At 37.4% G+C, this 18,952-nt stretch overlaps 3 protein-coding genes across 4 annotated transcripts; 1 reads left to right on the top strand and 2 right to left on the bottom strand.

Moving 5' to 3' along the window:
* The first annotated feature begins 889 nt into the window (after nucleotides 1-889).
* LOC147858351 (pentatricopeptide repeat-containing protein DOT4, chloroplastic-like) lies at nucleotides 890-4,292 on the top strand. The gene has a single exon (XM_087326880.1). It carries the CDS (start codon nucleotides 1,466-1,468, stop codon nucleotides 3,437-3,439), a length of 1,974 nt encoding a protein of 657 aa, XP_087183006.1. The 5' UTR covers nucleotides 890-1,465; the 3' UTR covers nucleotides 3,440-4,292.
* An 812-nt stretch (nucleotides 4,293-5,104) lies between these two features.
* Nucleotides 5,105-8,613, bottom strand: LOC147858350 (pentatricopeptide repeat-containing protein At2g03380, mitochondrial-like). The gene has a single exon (XM_087326875.1). It carries the CDS (start codon nucleotides 8,503-8,505, stop codon nucleotides 5,236-5,238), a length of 3,270 nt encoding a protein of 1,089 aa, XP_087183001.1. The 5' UTR covers nucleotides 8,506-8,613; the 3' UTR covers nucleotides 5,105-5,235.
* A 1,657-nt stretch (nucleotides 8,614-10,270) lies between these two features.
* Nucleotides 10,271-12,096, bottom strand: LOC147858349 (28 kDa ribonucleoprotein, chloroplastic-like). Of its 2 annotated transcripts, none has more exons than XM_087326660.1 (4): nucleotides 11,718-12,096; nucleotides 11,522-11,617; nucleotides 10,703-10,993; nucleotides 10,271-10,606 (listed from the first exon to the last, which is right to left on the bottom strand). In XM_087326660.1, the coding sequence occupies exons 1-4, from the start codon at nucleotides 12,087-12,089 to the stop codon at nucleotides 10,547-10,549; spliced, it is 819 nt and encodes a 272-aa protein (XP_087182786.1). In that variant the 5' UTR covers nucleotides 12,090-12,096; the 3' UTR covers nucleotides 10,271-10,546. The 2 variants fall into 2 exon arrangements, with proteins under 2 accessions (XP_087182786.1, XP_087182787.1); XM_087326661.1 differs by having other exon boundaries at nucleotides 10,708-10,993.
* Nucleotides 12,097-18,952: the final 6,856 nt, after the last annotated feature.

The following is an 18,952-nucleotide window of genomic DNA, read 5'->3' as shown; positions in this document are numbered from 1 at the left end:
TATGTCCTTGTCTTGTAGCAAACAAGCAAGCACCTTAACACCATTGTTTATTTACTAATCTAATTGATATTCCTTGATTAGTACTGTGCAAATATAGTCCATGTGTAATGCATAATCTATTCATGGCTACATCATGAACTAGTAATGAAGAGTTCTACATCTTGTGTAAATCTCTCTCTCATTTTATTTAATTTTCATCATGGATAATTGTATAAAAATCACAAAACATGTCTATCAAATAAGTTAAAGAGACGGCTGCATGCCAAGGAACCAAACCATCCTAGGTAATAAGGCCTGTTTGCGCTATGGTACTGAACTGTGCGCTCAAACGGTTGATATGGTTGTGCGCTCTAGAATGGGAATTATGAATGCATTCCAGATAGTCTAATTATGCCAAAAACATAGAAACCTGAAGACAACCATGAAAAGTGGTTTCATAGTTTGGGTTGCCAAAAATGCAAGTGGATGTATGATTTCCTTGGCAATAGAATGCCAAACCTTATAATCCAAAAATGCAAGTGGATGTATGATTTCCTTGGCAATAGAATGCCAAACCTTATAATCGAAACTATTCCCATCATACTAGGCAAGATAAAATCCAATTGTGACAACTCTACTGTCTTGTTGCATAGTAGAAGCAGGAGCCATTTGAAATGTTGGGGCTTCAGAGGGCAACAGCAATCAGGAGCCCACCCACCAACATACAAATCTCTCTGTCTCTCTCTTCATAGAAGTTGTGTAAATAACATGATGAGTCAGAAAAACCTTTTGTTATCTCTACTACAATAGTGAGAACCTTATGGCGAGGTAAACACTCTAAGGTGTGTTTAGAGGAATCCGACTATAATCTCTCTCTCTCAACTACCTCCAAGTTGATTAATAAGTGTTTCATTATCCTGTGTCGATGATCATTTTCAAATATTGGTTCGAATAAGAGGTTATGGGACCGAGTGCCTCGCCTCCTTCTATAAAGATATCATCTCGTTTGGTCGACCCACATCAACTATTCCTCAACTTCTACAGAGGTAACATCTCATCTGTCGTCCCGTTTCAATGATTCGAGACTTTCAATAGTAATGCATCCGTGGTGGGTGAACACGACCCACATATCAACTTTGCTGTGAATCTATGACTGATCAAATAAAAATGCTCTAACGAGACTGTAGCCAAAAGTTCATCCAAGCGAAATTGGAGCACCTGGATTGCATATCCAGCACAACAAAAAAAGAACCAAATGTTGGTGCTGGAGAGAGCATAGACAGCTCTACATCAATTGCTTGTAACCGAGGTGCATACCAAGGAGCCGGAAGGCCTGCCATCACGAGGAGCTATAATGATGCCTGCAAAACTTCGTGCTATGACATATTGATACGTGAAATGAAATGAAGGCTTTCAATGCATCTCTTGAGAGATCAAGAGATGCATCATTCCCTGAGTTCTGAGCAGAACTTCCTGTGCCTGTTATATGGCTATTATAAACAAGAATGATTTCGATTTCGTGGGTTTACTGAAGGACTGCGCCAAGAAGAAGGATCTGCAACAAGGTTCTGCACTTCATGCGGAAATTCTCAAGCATCGGTTTCTTCTGGGAAAGAGCAGCTCATATGTGGGCAGTGCTTTGATTAGCATGTATGCCAAGTGTGGTGCTGTTGCAAAAGCTCGTAGAGTCCTTGAAACCCTCCCAGTTCGAGATGTCATCTCTTGGAATGCTCTCATCACAGGGTATGCCCAACTGGGGTATGCTAATGAAACACTAGATTGTTTTGATAGAATGCAGAGGGAGGGCCTCTCTCCAGTTGGGGTTACTTTCACTTGCATTTTGAAGGCTTGTGGTAGCATAAGGGCCATTGATAGGGGCAAACAAATTCATGATGAGATCATTAATAGGGGCTTGCTTGACAAAAATATTGTGCTTGGCAATGCTTTAGTGGACATGTATGCCAAATGTGGTGTTCTTACAAAAGCTCGACAAGTGCTTGAGGAACTTCCTGTTCGAGATGTCATCTCGTGGACAGCACTGATATCAGGATATGTTCATGAAGGCAAAGGTCATGAAGCACTCAGCTGTTTTGAACAAATGCAAAGAGAGGGCCTCTTGCCCAATGATGTCACCTTCATTTGCATTCTGAAGGCTTGTGGCAGCATACGAGCTATTGAAAAGGGCAAACAAATTCATGAAGAGATCATTAATAGGTTTTTTCTAGAGGAAAATGTTATGCTTGGCACTGCTTTGGTGGATATGTATGCAAGATGTGGTATGCTTGTGAAAGCACAGGATGTGCTGGAAGAACTTCCTTTACGAAATGTAGTTTGTTGGAATGCACTTATTGGTGGATATGCTCAAGAAGGACATGGTAATGAGGCCATTAACTGTTTTCAACAGATGCAAAGGGAGGGTATCTCGCCAAGTATTGTAACCTTCATTTGCATTCTGAAGGCATGCACAAAAATAGGAGATATTACGAAGGGTATCAAAATTCATAGTGAGATAGTGAGTAAGGGATTGCTCATGAAAGACATTGTGCTTGGCACTACATTGGTGGATATGTATGCAAAATTTGGTGCACTTGCAGAAGCTCAGCAAGTGCTGGAAAGACTTCCAACACGAGATATAGTCACATGGAATTCGTTAATTTCAGGATATGCTCAAAGGGGACGTGACCATGAGACACTCCATTGTTTTGCACGGATGCAAATGGAGAGACTATCTCCAAATGAGATCACCTTCAATTGTATTGTAAAGGCATGTGCAAGTATTGGAGCTATTGAAAAGGGCCAAAAACTACACGAAGAGATACTTGAGGGGCACTTTCTGGAAAACAATGTTGTGCTTGGCACCTCTCTTGTGGATATGTATGCCAAATGTGGCTTGCTTACAAAAGCACACCAAGTGCTTGAAGAGCTTCCTATTCGAGATGTTGTCTCTTGGAATGCACTGCTCGGAGGGTATGCACAACAAGGACAAGGATGTAAAGCATTGTGTTGTATTGCACAAATGGAAACGGAGGGCATCTGCCCAGATGACATCACCTTGTTGTGTGTTGTGAATGCGTGTGGTCATTCGGGGAAATTGGATGAGGCCCAAACCTATTATGAGAATATGAGTGGAAAATACGGGGTAATACCGAAGATAGAGCACCATACTTGCATGGTGGTGATTTCTGGATTTGCAGGTTGCTTTGGTAAGGCGTTGTCGGTGATCAAAACAATGCCATATCTTGATGATTCTTCTGTATGGCTTGCACTCTTGGTTTCTTGTAAGAAATGGAGAAAGGTGGAGCTTGCGAGATTAGCTTTTGATAAAGCAATTCAATTAGATAATCATCTTGCTCCAGCCTATGTTCTTATGGCTAACATTTATGCAGCGGCTGGCATGTATGAGGATGAACAGAAGGTTGAAGTTATGAGAATCAACAATTGTTTACTTTCAGAAGGTTGAAGCTTTGAGAGTGTATAGTTGCCAAAAGATTTTGTATGGCTTGCACTCTTGGTTTCTTGTAAGAAATGGAGAAAGGTGGAGATTGCGTGATTAGCTTTTGATAAAGTGATTCAATTAGATAATAATCTTGCTCCAGCCCATGTTCTAATGGCTAACATTTATGCAGTCTTGGGCATGTATGAGGACGAGCAGAAGATTGAAGTTACAAGAGTCAAAGGAGAGGGTAATTATTTGTCCAACTCTTAAAAGTGTACCATTATCATTTATGCAGCTGCTGGCATGTACGAGGGTGAGAAGGTTTAAATCATGAAAGTCGATATTTGTTTACACCCCGAAGGTTGAAGCTATGAGAGAGTAACTATTTTTCTCCAGCTCTTAAAAATGTGTACAGTGAAATTTTGATGCTCCAAAAGATTTTGTATTTCTGAAGTTTATGAGATTAGTTTAGGTGAATATGAGTACAATGCTGCAACTTATTACCTTGTACCACATATTTATGCAGTTATTGGCATGCATGATCATCAGAGGATGGAAAAGCAATGACAATAAACTATTCCTGTTTCACCAGGTCAAAGCCAGAATACCTGCAGGGGATGAAACCAGGAACCAGAATGTGGGTGGTTTACTTCAGAGTTAGAGATGCAACTACTCTAACTAACAAATTTACACGAGGGCATTGTTTTCTATGAATATCATGAGATCATAGTGCCACACTTGCCCGCTCCCTACTTTTCAGTCTTGGTGATGAATCAAAGATCAAAATCAACATCCCATTTTGTCATTGAAATTGTCAAGACTATGACAATAATTCATGCCCCTTTATTTTTTTATTTTTTCTTGATATACAAAATGGCTCATTTCATTGAATTTTGCCGATTTTCCTCCAAACTCAATGTTCTACTGTTTCTGCTGTAAAATCTTATTGCACAGTATCATGCATTGCTTCATTTAATGTTTTTTCCTTTCCAATGAGCAATGTACAATTACACATGCATATTAGATTGTATGGTGGTATACAAAGTGCTGCCCATTTTATTCGACTTAGACAGTAATGTACATTCATCTTCTTAGCAAAGATTATTAACACTTTTGGTAGTTACCATGAATTCCATGCAGGACTTTTTCAATATCAACAGCATACTGCATTATCTTCTGATATGTCATTTCTATAAAAAAAATATCATTCTGACTGAGTTATTTTTATTAGCGAGTATTTCTCCTTCACCACATGCAATTATGTATTGCACTATTCATCAACTCAAAATAAGTAACAGTGCCCCATAAACATCCCCAGGGCAAAGAACAAAGGTTATCTTGTATTGTTGGTTATATACATTCAAGGACCAAGAAGGTTCACTCAATTATGAAAGGACTAATGCTGCAACCAAATAAATACAAATAATTCTTGATCTACAACCTCTAATCTCCATTTCAACCACATCAATCCATATGGAAAATTTGATAGGAATGCATATCCTAAGCGGGTTGATAATCTAATCTTCCCAATACCAATTCTAATGCATATACCACAGATTGGAATGTGTCCAATAGGAACTCATGGTTCTTGGACAGGTCATTACTGAAGAACATCTGCCAGCAGCTTTACCCTGGGGTAGTCCATTTTGGGGGATAGCAGACCCTGTACGAACATTCCCATTCCCAATATACAAATATTATGATACAATATACATCTCTGATAATGATCTTGCAGCATAGTTTACATCATTCACCTCTCCCAACAAGACAATGTCATTTGGCAATGGATACAACTGATCTATGAAGCATGTTTCGTTTTCTTAACAGGGCCATTCACATCCACTTGTACTGGCAGTTAACCTCCTGACACAGGATCTACATGGCTTAGTACAAACAGCATTCTTCACTCTCATGTTCTCAACCTCCTCTGCATCCTCTTGCATGCCAGCAGCTATGTATATATTAGCCATAAGGACATAGGCTGCAGGAAGATTGTTATCTAGTTCTATTATTTTACTGAATGCAAATCGTCCAAGCTTGACGTTTTCCCATTTTCTACAAGCACTCAATAATGCAAGCCAAACTGATGGATCATTAGAATACGGCATTGTCTTAATGATTGACATCGCTTTGTCTAAACATCCTGCACATCCAAAAACTACCACCATGCAAACATGGTGCTCTAATGAGGGCGTAATCCCATACTTTCTGCTCATAGTCTCATAATATGTTTGGGCCTCATCCAATTTCCCTGCATGATTGCATGCATTCAGCAAAGATAGAAAGGTTATTTCATTTGCACAGAGACCCTCCCTTTGCATTTGTTCAAAGCATCTCAGTGCTTGATGAGAATACCCCTCTTGAGCATACCCTGCAATCATTGTAGACCAAGAAATGGTGTCTCGCAAACAAAGATTTTCAAGCACTTCTTGTGCTTTTGCAAGCATTCCACATTTGGCATACATATCCACCAAAGCATTGCCTAGTATGACATTTTTCTCTAGCAAGTTCTCACTGATAACATCATCATGAATTCGTTTGCCCTTGTCAATAGCTCCAATACTGCCACAAGCCTTCAACAAGCAAGTGAAAGTGACATCATTTGGATGAAGGCCATCCCTTTGCATCCGAGAAAAGCAATTTAGTGCCTCATGCCCTTCTTCCTTTTCAGCATATGCTGCAATAAGTGAATTCCATGAAACCACATTCCGGACAGGAAGGCCTTCAAGCACTTCTTTTGCTTTTGCAAACAGACCACATTTGGCATACATATCCACCAAAACATTACCAAGCAAGATATTGTTTTCAAGCAAGCCCCTACTAACGATTTCATCATAGATTTGTTTCCCCTTACCACTAGCTCCTATGCTACTGCAAGCTTTCAAAATGGAAATTAAGGTAGCCTCATTAGGAGAGAGGCCTTCCTTTAGCATTTGTTCAAAACAGTTCAATGCTTCATGGCTCTGCCCCTCTTGGGCATACCCTGCAATGAGTGCAGACCAACAGCCTGTGTCTCGAATAGGAAGCTCTTCGAGTACTTTCCGTGCTTTAGTAAGCACACCACCTTTGGCATACATATCCACTACTGCAGTTCCAAGCACAGTATTTGACTTCAGAAATCCCCTGCCCACAATTGCCTCATAAATTTGTGCGCCCTTATCAATAGCTTTTGTGTTACCACATGCTTTTAAGATGCAAGCAAAGGTGACACAATCAGGAAAAAGACCCTCCTGTTGTAACTGTTCAAACGCGTCTAGTACTTCACTACCTTGCCCATGTTGGGCATACCCTGCAATTAATGAATTCCAAGAAACTATATCACGAACATGGAGATCTTCAAGCGCTTGTTGAGCCTTTACAAGTGCACCGCACTTGGCATACATATCTACTAATACATTTCCCAGAGCAATATTTTTCTCCAGCAAACCCCTCTTGACAATCTCCTCATGAATTTGTTCACCCTTTTCGAGAGCTCCTATGCTGCCACAGGCCTTCAAGATAGAGATAAAGGTAATTCCATCAGGGGACAGACCCTCCTTTTGCATCTTCTCAAAACAGTTGAGTGCTTCATGAGGTTGATCCTTCTGGGTGTAACCTGCAATTAGTGCACACCAGGACACTGCATTTCGAACAGGAAGAGCTTCAAGAACTTCTTGTGCTTTTGCAAGTATGCCACATTTAGCATACATATCCACTAAGGTGGTGCCAAGCACTATGCTATCATTTAGTAATCCCCTATTCAAAATCTCATAATGAATTTGCCTACCCTTGTCAATAGCCCCTATGCTGGCACAAGCCTTCAAAAGTAAAATGAAAGTGACCCCATCAGGAGAGAGACCCTCCTTTTGCATCCTTGCAAAACAGTTGAGTGCTTCATGTCCTTGTCCTTCTTGAGCATATCCAGCAATTAAGGCAGACCAAGAGAATATGTCTCGAAGAGAAAGCTCTTCGAGCACTTGTTTTGCTTGAAAAAGATCACCACATTTAGCATACATGTCCACCAAAGCATTGCCAAGCATGACGCTTTTCAGCAATAAGCCCCTATTAACCACCTCTTCATGAATTTGTTTGCCCTTGTCAATAGCTCCTGTAATACCACATGCCTTCAGAATGGAACTGAATGTTACCGCATTCGGAGAGATGCCCTCTCTTTGCATCAGTGCAAAACAGTTTAAAGCTTCATGACCTCTCCCTGCTTGGACATACCCTGAGATTAGGGTAGACCAAGAAACTACATTTCGCACAGGAAGTTCTTCCAGAACTTGTGCTGCTTTCATCAGATGACCACATTTGGCATACATATCCACCAAAGCATTGCCAAGCACAACATTTTTCTCCAGCAAACACCTAGTTATAATCTCATCATGAATTTTTCTGCCCTTATTGATATCCCTTGTGCTAGCACAAGACTTCAGGATGCAAATGAAGGTGACTCCATCAGGGGCAACGCCTTCCTTTTGCATCTGTATAAAGCTTTGCAATGCTTCATGACCTTGCCCATGTTGGACATACCCTGCAATAAGCGCATTCCACGTGACTACATTGCGAATACAGAGTTCTTCAAGCACGCTTCGTGCTTTTGCAAACATACCACATTTTGCGTACATATCCACCAAAGCATTGCCCAGCATAATATTTCTCTCCAACAAGCCTCTATGGACAATCTCATCATGAATTTCTTTGCCCTTATCAAGAGCTCCGATGCTGCTACACGCATTGAGAACACATGTGAAGGTGACTCCATCTGGCGACAATCTATCCTTTCGCATCCTTTCAAAAAGGATAAAAACTTCATGAGGCTGCCCCTGTTGGGCATACCCAGCAATGAGGGCATTCCAAGAGACAACGTCCCGAACAGGAAGTTCCCAAAACAGCTGCCGGGCTTTCGTGATCGCACCACATTTGGCATACATGCTGATGAGAGTGGTGGCGATGCGGGGGCTCTTCTCGAGCAGGCCATGGTGCTCCAGGATGTGTGCATGGAGACGAGCACCTTCATGAAGATCCTTCTTCATGGCGCAAGCCTTGAGTAATTCAACAAATGCAATGGGACTATGCTTGTGGGTTTGTTGGATCTTCATCTTTCTCATTCCAAGGATCAGAGACCAGGTGGTGTCTTCTTCCTCTTACTAATCCTCTGTTCCTTGTTGAGAGAGAGGATCCATTACTCCTCTGCAATTTCACATAGCAAGGCTAAGTAAGATTCCAACAATAGCCCTACATCGTAAATAACTCTGACGCCAATGGCAATGTATCATTTGCTTATGCGTTTTGTGCTCTTGTGAATTGGAAAACCAATGCATTTATGTATAAACATTGTGAGCTAGTTTCGAACCCTCCATATACTTCTATTTATTTTAAAATAGTTGTAGCTTTTCATACAAATGTTTAATCACCATTGTCCGACAAGCTATGTAAAACTTTGACCACCTTTGGCCTTATATTATGTACAAACAAGGCTTGTGGATTAAGATATCATAAGAAGGTTGTTTAAGTATTATCGTATAGAGATTATTCAGTGATATTAAGTCAATTAGAATGCAAAGGGGCAATTTCTTATGACAATATCTCACTTTTACATTTTTTAACATATTGACACGTTTTTACATCAATTTGAGATTTAGAGTTTACTTAATAAAAAGTATATGACAAATTACATATCTAAAATATGTTTCTCCTATTTAATCCATGCAAAAACTCAATGTTTATGAAAAAACACAAACATGTTTATGTCTATTAAATCTGCTCTTTTTATAAACAATGTCAACAGATGAATTTGACTATATTTAGTGCGGGTGACTTGCCTTGGGTTTTTTAAGTGTCTATTAAGTTACGATTCAAAGACCTTAATTTTCAAATGTCAAGAATTTCAACTCACTTCATTCAAATGAGCCTAAGGGAGATATCACAATTTATTCGAATTTTCACAATAGTATTGGAACCTCTCTTGCTTACATTGTTTGAAACCACCCTAACTAATTATTCACAAATCCAACTCTTGAAGACATTACTTTTTAAGTGTTTGCGAAATGTGAACATAAATAGAATAATATTACCCCTCTAATTTCAATTCCATTTCTCCCAACATATATATAAGACAATAAAAACATTCACAATTCTTCATATAAGACAATAAAAACATTCACAATTCTTCTTGAACCAACACGTCAAGCAATTTCTTATTGCTTCAATGCCAATGCTTATAACATACATGATCAGGTTTCGCTCATATTGCAAACATAACTACGAATATTGACCCAATAAGGCACACTAATTACGGTATTATCCCATCATCTTGCACAAGACATCTTGATTATATTGCATTTGCCACAAACACAATTGCTGGTCTACATTGAGAGAAGAAGGAACCTCAACATCTTGTTAGTTTTGAATAGATCATGATGTGTGCTATTCTTTTTTATCTCTAAGCAATGAGTTCTCGATAAGGGCAAGATACGATTTCGCAAATTCTTGATTTCTAAACAGCATGGAAATTGCAATGAATATTTTATATTTATTTATTTTAATTGGGCATCCCATAATGGTGCCTTCTGATTTGCACATATGGTGTCCCATTCGCGATGTTCACCATTCAAAACATTTAGACATAATGTGTTTGCACCTATCTTCTCCATCATCCAATTATCATTAGTTTATGGATTTCAATACTAAGACATGACTCTGTAGATTTAACAAAACGTAAGGGTCCACATGCATTTTTCTTTGGATAGAGAGATGTTTAACGAAAGCATGTAATCTCCATAATTACTCTAGACTTTCAAAAGACATGTTACATTGTGACTGCTTCAAGAACCAAATCCATGATAAATAAAATTGTAATCGTGCTATAAAGAATTGATAGCACAATGTGTAGCATAATTTACTCGAAATGATCATTTTGAAAATTTTCAGTAGATCAAGCCTTTTGAAAGGCCCACAGGTAGTGAGTGCATCACATCGTGCTTTGCATGGAACATCTTGTTTATTATGATATTCTACTGCAAAAGGCATATGGTCGTTGCCAAAGGCAAATTCTATCGGCAAAACGATTATGTTTGCACGGATATATGTCAATGAAAAACTCAAACCATATTTACAATACCTATCTATGCCCTTGAACCAAAGAGAATGTCAGCTAGAATTTTCCTGAGAAACGGCTGCACTGACCCTCACTGTCTGGCCTGAAATCTCCTGTAACAAGAGAAACATAATAAGAATTGTCCGCAAAAAACAACTTGCTGTTTTGAATGAAAAAACAATTTCTAGTGTTAAATTACTACTACTTACACAACCATCAAGCATAGCGATGGCTCTTTCCATTTCAGCTGATGTTGACATCACTACGAAACCAAAGCCACGAGATCTTCCGTTGATCTCTTCTCTAACCACTTTCGCCCCAAGCACAGTACCATATGCACTAAACAGTTGCTGAAGAGTGATATCGTTCATCCTCCAAGGCAGATTGCCAATGTACACCCTATTCCCATTCTTGGGCTTGGAAGCGGACATTCTGGTAGGGATATTTACGTGCCGCTCTCTTTTCACAAAATCGATCCTTACACATCTTCCTTGGAATGTCTATGTAACAAGAATATGGATTAGCCAATGCTAACTCACGAGTATTTGCAACAATTCAAGAGATGAAATACTAACTTAACATCACATCATAAAACTGACGTACTAATCTTTTCCTCGGATTTCTCTCATGTGCCATAATGGTCTTTTAGAGATGTCATATTTGGCCTCCTGGGTTCAAATCAAATTTACTAGATGGCACCAGGCAGAATGTAGGGGTTGAATACATGACATTCTGGGTTCCACAAGACAGTCTCGCCAACTGAATTACATTCTCCCGGTGTCTCATCTCTTTTTCTTCCCTTCCATATCAAGTATGCAGCCTTGATATGTTGAGTTTTTACTAATCCATGCACCTGGGTTCAAGTCTCACACCATATAAGCACTGCTTTACTACATGCCAATGCAGACGGTAGGATATATGGGTTGGACACATGACTTTCTGATCTCCACCAAATAACTTTACCCACTTAACTACAACAGTGAAGCACTTGTTATACACATATACCAAAGGAACAAGAGACATTTTACTTCTCCATCGAGTTGAGCAACCACAGCACATGCCTGGTCCAAGCTACCCAGTGTAACATAGCCAAAAGCATTGCCCTCTGTAGGATGATTTGAAACCTAGAAGACCCATGATACATGGGCATCAAAGGCCAAGAATTTTCAAGAGCAAGAAAACTATGGAAGAAAAATAAGACACAAAGAGGAGGAGTATTTTTACCTGGATGCTGTGTACAGAGGAGGCACCAGGGGAGTTGAGATGGCGGATAAGAGCATCCGTGTCACAGTTGGAGGGGAGGTTGTGGAGGGAAAGTGTGGTTCCCACAGGTATGCCCTGAGGGGTGGGGATGTGGTAGTAGAGGGGGGTCGGTGGGAGCACGGAAGCCGTGTAAAGAAGGCAGCGGCATGGCGATGAGGCGGCAGTGGAACAGCCATGTCTTCTTCCTCTTCTTCTGCAAGGAGGAAGTGAGAGAAACGTGGGAGGGGGGGGAGCAGGGTTGCAGAGGAAGATGCGGTTCTCCTTGTTGCGAGATGCCCTTCCTCCATCGCCATGTCCACAGAAGGAGAAGACCTTAGTACCACCTGCCGCCATCGCCCCCACAGTATGTAACTTAATTTAGTTAAGGAAGTATGTACATATACAGACAGTATCAGTATGTATGTATGTATGTATGTATGTATGTAGATACAGATTGATTGCTAAAGTTAGTCATGTCTGATCACTAAGTATGTAGTGTAGAATTACATCCTCATCCTCTGGAAGTAGAGTTGTGTACATACATTCATACATACATAATCTAGATTCTATACATCCATACTATATACATACATACAAGACATACATACATACTATATACATACATACATACATACATACATACATACAGTGTACGTACATACAAGACATACACACATACATACAAGAGATATAGTATCAACGTGTCTAACTACATACATTTATATTAAAGACGGCAAGTGAGGGAATCGCGGGCATGGACGGGGACGGTGCAGGTCGCTCAGCTGAGCGCGCGTGCGATCTACACCGTCCGTTGTAGATAATAATAAAGAGCCGTGCTTAAAAAGTTCACTCTTTGGGGAGCCCGAGGAGCCCTACTCAGTATTTTGGGAGCCCGATGAGCCCGACTCACTAGCTAAGGAGCCTGACTCACACTGGCTAGTGAGCCCGCGGAGCCCAACTCATTGGTATGGGAACCCGAGGAGCCCTACTATTCTTATGCAAGAGCCCTGCTCATTATTTTGGTCAACAATAAAAACCCTAATGCCTGTCATTTTCATCTATTTTTCAAACAAAGCGTCTGGGTTTTAGGAGGGAAGAGCGCCTACCAATCACCTGCACCCGCATCTGATCCACAAAACCTGTCACCAAATGTATATATTTTAATGGTTTTTACTTGTTTTGGGTTTAGGGTTTAGAAATTATGAAACTTTTTTGGTTTTAAGGTTTATGTTACATGTATTTGATGACATCTGAATATGCTTAGTTTGTGCATTTGGAACTCTTGCATGCATTGCATGATGGTGAAATCTAGGTTTAGATTAGGGTTTAGATCCCAAATGCATGTATTCGATGATGGTTGTGGTAGGGTTGGGTTTAGGGTTTATGTTACATGCATTTGATGACATATGAATATGCTTGGTTTGTGCTTTAGGAACTCTTGCATGCATTGCATGATGGTGAAATCTAGGTTTAGATTAGGGTTTAGATCCCAAATGCATGTATTTGATGATGACGACTCCCACTCTATGGTATAATTCTCACTCCAATGCTCATATTGTGATTGCCAAGACCTTGTGAGTAAATGTAAGCATTTATTCAGTACAGAAATGTGAATGGACCACAATACAGAAATAGAAGTGGAGACAGAGGTAAAACGAGTCGAGGAGACAAACCCCACAACATCAGAGATGGAATCATTGAAGTGCAAAATACAAACGGCTGAGGAAACACTTCAATGTCTCAAGCAAGGGTTAGGAACCTTCGACCATCAACTATTTTGGAATGTATACAAACATTGGAAGATATGACTGAGAAGGTGTATCGCATTGGTGCACCAAAATCAACCAACGAAGAAGATGGCAGATCAATAAGTTGCAACCAACAATCGGTGCCAAAAGAAGCACAACAATAGACATCTCGCAAGAACTTATTGATAGCTCCCCAAACACTTCCAAATCCCACACCGGAAAACTATAAAAAGTTGCAAGTCGGGCTAGGAGGCGATTGCCAATATGTGATCATGAGAAGGTTCGGTGTTTGCGTTGTGATGGCTTGACCTTGACTTCAAGGGACTCGATTGTTACATGTTTTAAATTTGTGGTTGCATTTTGCCATCATCCCAACATAAGCCATAATCTTAATATGTAACGTGCATATTCATATTTCATTTTAGGGTTTTTGGCTTGGATTATTCCCATTGTCGACATTTGACGTTTTTATCTTTTATGTAAGACTTGTTATTTGAAACTTTAAGTTTATTTGTTATTTGAAGCTTAGAGATATAAGTTTGTGTGATTTTTGAGTTTTAAGTTTTAGGTTTTGTGCAATTCGAAGTTGAAGTTTTTTTTGAGTATTTTTTATGCATCATTTTCATGGCAAATATTTGTTGTACACTTGAAATTTTTTGGAGATTTTGATGTTTGTTTCTGAGTCAAGCTCCCGCCCTTTGTTAGTCGAGCTCCTGGTATGAGTCGGGCTCCTAGTGATAGAGGTTGTCAGACAATGGGGCTCCTTTTGACAAAGTCGGGCTCCTGGTTATAGAGGTTGCCAGACAGTGGGGCTCCTTGTGACAAACGTTGTCAGTCTTTTATCCACATCGGGCGGTGGAGATCGCACGCGCCATCAGCTGAGCGACCAGCACCGTCTACGCTCGCGATTCCCTCACTTGCCCTCTTTAATATTTGTATGTAGTTAGACACGAGCAGTATACATAACATACATATATCACGTGTAAACGAAGAAGTTACAATGTTTAGGTAAGAGAAATTACAATCGTCCACATTTTCATGCTCCTTATCTAATGAAGCTTGATGAACTCAATGACACATATCATAAATTGTTCACCTTCTTTTGCAGCCTGATAATATCTATGAGTATCCTCAAAGTTAAACTTCATGATTGGGAGCAGTTGACTCAAAACTAGAACAAAATTTGCATGCTCACATAACGGAAGAGTATCCTATCGATCTTACAATTTTAATATATCATTGTCTCAACCTTCCTAAATCTCTCTCACAACTAAAGAAAAGACAACACAAATATTAGTATTAGGGAGTTTCCTCCAACAAGTTATAGTCGAGCCAAATACTTAAGATGAGATCTTATGTTTGGGGCCCATGGCATATTAAGAAGTTTAATGTTATAACTATAAATTAGAATGATATGAGAATAAGGGAAGTTTTTTTTTCTTAAGTAACACTTTTATTACTAGTGGGAAACCTCAAAGTGAGGTGAAAACCCACAAATAATAAAGAGAAATATTCTAGTGTGGATAAGAAACATCGGAACATTTGAAACAGGTAATATGTCGCATTTTGAGAACTTTCCATCAAAAAATGACACAAATTAGGGTGATTCACAAAAAGGGGTGTGCGTAAAAGATTTTTAAAAAATATATATTGATTTTTAGCATGTACGGAAATTTAGGTGTTCAAAAAAATGCCTAAATAATGGACATGCCAAACTTATAAATTAATGTCCAAAATGACTAACACCAATATTTATAGAAATTCATGAATCCAAATCTTGATGTACCATACAACATTTATAGTTAACGTATCAGGACAATCATTTTTCAAGTTTATGCCATCATCTTCATACCCATTAGATGAACTAGTATGAGTTTATGCGGTCTCATCCTCATCATCAATGGCAACTAATGCATTGTCTTCATCCAACTGCAATCCAACCTCATCGAGGTTATGAGCCATGCTTCTTGTTTGTCTTTGTGTTGTGTTTGAAGCCACATTCCATATCCTCTTTTAGTATCTTCATTGTGGTCTGTCGTAGATAACTTGTTTTGGTCAAAGATAAGTTATACACTAGTATATAAACATTATCCAATGTAAGAGTAGATGTACTTGATGCATCTTTCTTCCTCACTTTTTGGTTATGATATTTAATTATGTACTTTCTATTTACGATATTTGATTATGTGAGAGAAGCTTTCTACCAAAATCATTAGAATATAAAAAAATGACGTAAAGATATTTTTCGTTTTTCTTAGATTCTCATAGTAAGCCTTTGATGTCATACAGAAATCCGATTCATTCCATCTAGATTTGATGCAGCATGTCAAATTTTACTCTATACATCTAGAATGGGATGTGGTGCATCATATTCCTGTTGTAAGTCTTGGAATTTTTTTAAAATTTTCCATTAAAAAATACTCTTTGATTTTCAACTAACACATAATGCATTGCATTGAATTCTAACTACATAGACTAAAATATGATACATTGCATGAATTTCCCGTAAACAAATAAATAAATAAATAAATATTGGAAAAAACAAACATTTCCCGTAAATAAATAAATAAACATTTTTCATTTTTCTCGTAAATAAATAAGTAAAAATTGGAAAAATAGCTTTTAATGGAAATTTGGAAACACATAAGAAAAAGTGGACTTTCAACAGAAATCCGATGCAGTGCATCGGATTTCTGTTGAAAGTCCACTTTTTTTTATTTGTTACCATATATTTCATATTTTTTTTGTATTTTTAAAAAATTTCCCATAAATAAATAAATAATAATTGAAAAATGGGTTTTCAACGGAAATCCGATGTCGGATTTCTGTTGAAAGTCCACTTTTTGCTATTTGTTACCATATTTTCATATTTTTTAAATTCTTTTTTGTATTTGTTTTTAATTTTTTAATTGTTTCCCATAAATAAATAAATAAAAATTGAAAAAATGGGTTTTCAACAGAAATCCGCTGCACTGCATTGGATTTCTGTTGAAAGTCCACTTTTTCTTATGTGTTTCCAAATTTTCATATTTTTTGAAATTTTTTTTGTATTTTTTTGAAATTTTCCCATAAATAAATAAATAAAAATTGAAAAAACGGTTTTTCAACGGAAATCCGTTGCACTGCATCGGATTTCTGTTGAAAGTCCACTTTTTCTTATGTGTTTCCAAATTTTCATATTTTTTGAAATTTCTTTTGTATTTTTTTGAAATTGTTTGAATTTTTCCCATAAATAAAAAAATAAAAATTGAAAAAATGGGTTTTCAACGGAAATCCGTTGCACTACATCAGATTTTTGTCGAAAGTCCACTTTTTCTTATGTGTTTCCAAATTTTCATATATTTTTGAAATTTGTTTTGTATTTTTTTTCAACTTTTTCAATTTTTCCCATAAATAAATAAATAAAAATTGAAAAAATGGGTTTTCAACGGAAATCCGCTGCACTGCATCGGATTTCTGTTGAATGTCCATTTTTACTTATGTGTTTCCAAATTTTCATATTTTTTGAAATTTGTTTTGTATTTTTTTTTTTTCAATTTTTACCATAAATAAATAAATAAAAATTGAAAAAATGGGTTTTCAACGGAAATCCACTGCACTGCATCGGATTTTTATTGAAAGTCCACTTTTTCTTATGTGTTTCCAAATTTTCATATTTTTCTAAATTTTTTTTGTATTTTTTTTGAATTTTTTTTATTTTTCTCATAAATAAATATATAGAAATTGAAAAAATGGATCACTTTTCCTTGTTTGAATACAATTTTCTTATTTGTTTCCCTAAAAAAATGTTAAAAATAAAAAAATGTGATTTTTTCCATTTAAAATTATGTGTTTTTAACGGGAATCCGATGTAGTGCATCGGATTTCCGTTGTAAATCCATTTTTTCAATTTCTATATATTTATTTACGAAATCCAGTGAAAACACATCATTTTCAGTGCATTGGATTTCCGTTGAAAATCCAATATTTTTCTTTTGTTTTTTCATTTATCATTTATTTTCAACTGAAACTCGACTCAATGGTTCAGATTTTCGTTGAAAATGTAATATATTTTTATTATCTCATTGTTTTATGAAAAAACTAAAAGAAATTTGGATTTTTAATTGAAATACGATGTAGTGCATTAGATTTCAATTGGAAATCCACTTTTTTAATATAATTTTATTTATTTTTCAAGAAAATGAAAAACAATTGAAAAGAAAAAGGATTGCTAACTAAAATCTGATGCAATGCATCGATGTCTAGCTGTATAGACTACAATTTGATGCAATGCATCGGATTTCAGTTAAAATGCCATTTATTATTATTTTATATGGAAATAAATAAATAAATAAATAACATTGAAAAAAGAAAAAAGAAAATTGGATTTTCGACTTTAATCCAACGCATTGTGTTAGATTCTAACTATATAGACTAAAATATAATGTAGTGCATAGTATTTTAGTTGAAAATCCATTTTTAATTTTTTTATGGAAAAATTTTTAAAAATTACAAAATAAAAAAACTTGGATTTTCTGACACATGTATATAATATAAAACTTACATCAATTTAGATTAACGCTATAGTCTATTCTTCAGTTTGATGTTACTTGTGCAATTTCATTCTATTGTCATGTACTACTAAAACATGCGCCTTAAAGATGATCAGGAACTCTGTTGCATTAGAGAAGGACCTTGAGCAAGTTAATTTCATCAAAATGAGGATCCAAGGTATCTGGGGTTGTCCTGATCAAGACCAAGAAGTTGGGGCAAAGCATATCAATGAAACTTAGATGTTCCAAATCACTTTTAGAGAACCTGTGGAGCCTATAGATGAAGACGCAGGGCACCTTGTTGAATTAGAAGACATTTCAGAGTCTGAACATACTAACGATTCAACTTAGCGTACTGACGAAGCTAATGAGGACAATCTTGATGAAAGAGCTAACTAGAAGAAGTCACTAGAAGAAGTCACTTATTCAATGGGGTATGCTTTTTAGAATATGCACAAGGACTCGTGTTACTATTATACTTGCATTAACAAATACACCCTTGTCTAAGATTTGGACAAAAACATGGTAGATACAATATACGTTGGATGATTTTGTTGGCGTGATATTAGTTAGTTCTATTTTTTGCTATGTTTTCATAAACCACATACGCATGCATCAAGCCTTTTTGAAATTTTGGTTAAATAAGGCATTTTTTAACATCTCGCTAAGATATGAAAAAGAGAATGCAACATATTACCTATTTCAAATGACCCGGTGTTAAGACATGAAAGAGCTTAAAAGCACTCAAAGTAAAGAGTGTAAATCTGCAATCTGATGTCTCTAAGTTGCAGACAATCAAATAGAGATTGCCTGAGGGATTAATTAAAGAAGCTAACTTCATGCAATTGGTTGCGATCGAAGACCTTAGTATTGTGGGCCATCCAAATGGTCCTGAGTGCCCAAAATCTTGTCCATTGGAGAAAATAGGCATTGCTTG

This window comes from Azolla caroliniana, unplaced genomic scaffold (assembly GCF_043228905.1).
Source record: "Azolla caroliniana isolate FFs.n. ecotype wild unplaced genomic scaffold, voAzoCaro1.0.p SCAF_11, whole genome shotgun sequence".
In the NCBI taxonomy this organism is placed as follows: Eukaryota; Viridiplantae; Streptophyta; class Polypodiopsida; order Salviniales; family Salviniaceae; genus Azolla; species Azolla caroliniana.
The sequence above is the reverse complement of the archived record's forward strand: the minus strand, read 5'-3'. Positions and strand labels throughout refer to the sequence as shown.

What these genes read in the sequence shown, in the direction of transcription:
- LOC147858351 (XM_087326880.1), top strand. Translation starts at nt 1,466, where the DNA reads ATGGCTATTATAAACAAGAATGATTTCGATTTCGTGGGTTTACTGAAG.
- LOC147858350 (XM_087326875.1), bottom strand. Translation starts at nt 8,505, where the DNA reads ATGAGAAAGATGAAGATCCAACAAACCCACAAGCATAGTCCCATTGCA.
- LOC147858349 (XM_087326660.1), bottom strand. Translation starts at nt 12,089, where the DNA reads ATGGCGGCAGGTGGTACTAAGGTCTTCTCCTTCTGTGGACATGGCGAT. An exon ending in TTGCTCAACTCGATGGAGAA is followed by an intron (nt 10,994 to 11,521) that starts GTAAAATGTCTC and finishes CTTGTTACATAG; the next exon opens with ACATTCCAAGGAAGATGTGT. An exon ending in TCGCTATGCTTGATGGTTGT is followed by an intron (nt 10,607 to 10,702) that starts GTAAGTAGTAGT and finishes CTCTTGTTACAG; the next exon opens with GAGATTTCAGGCCAGACAGT.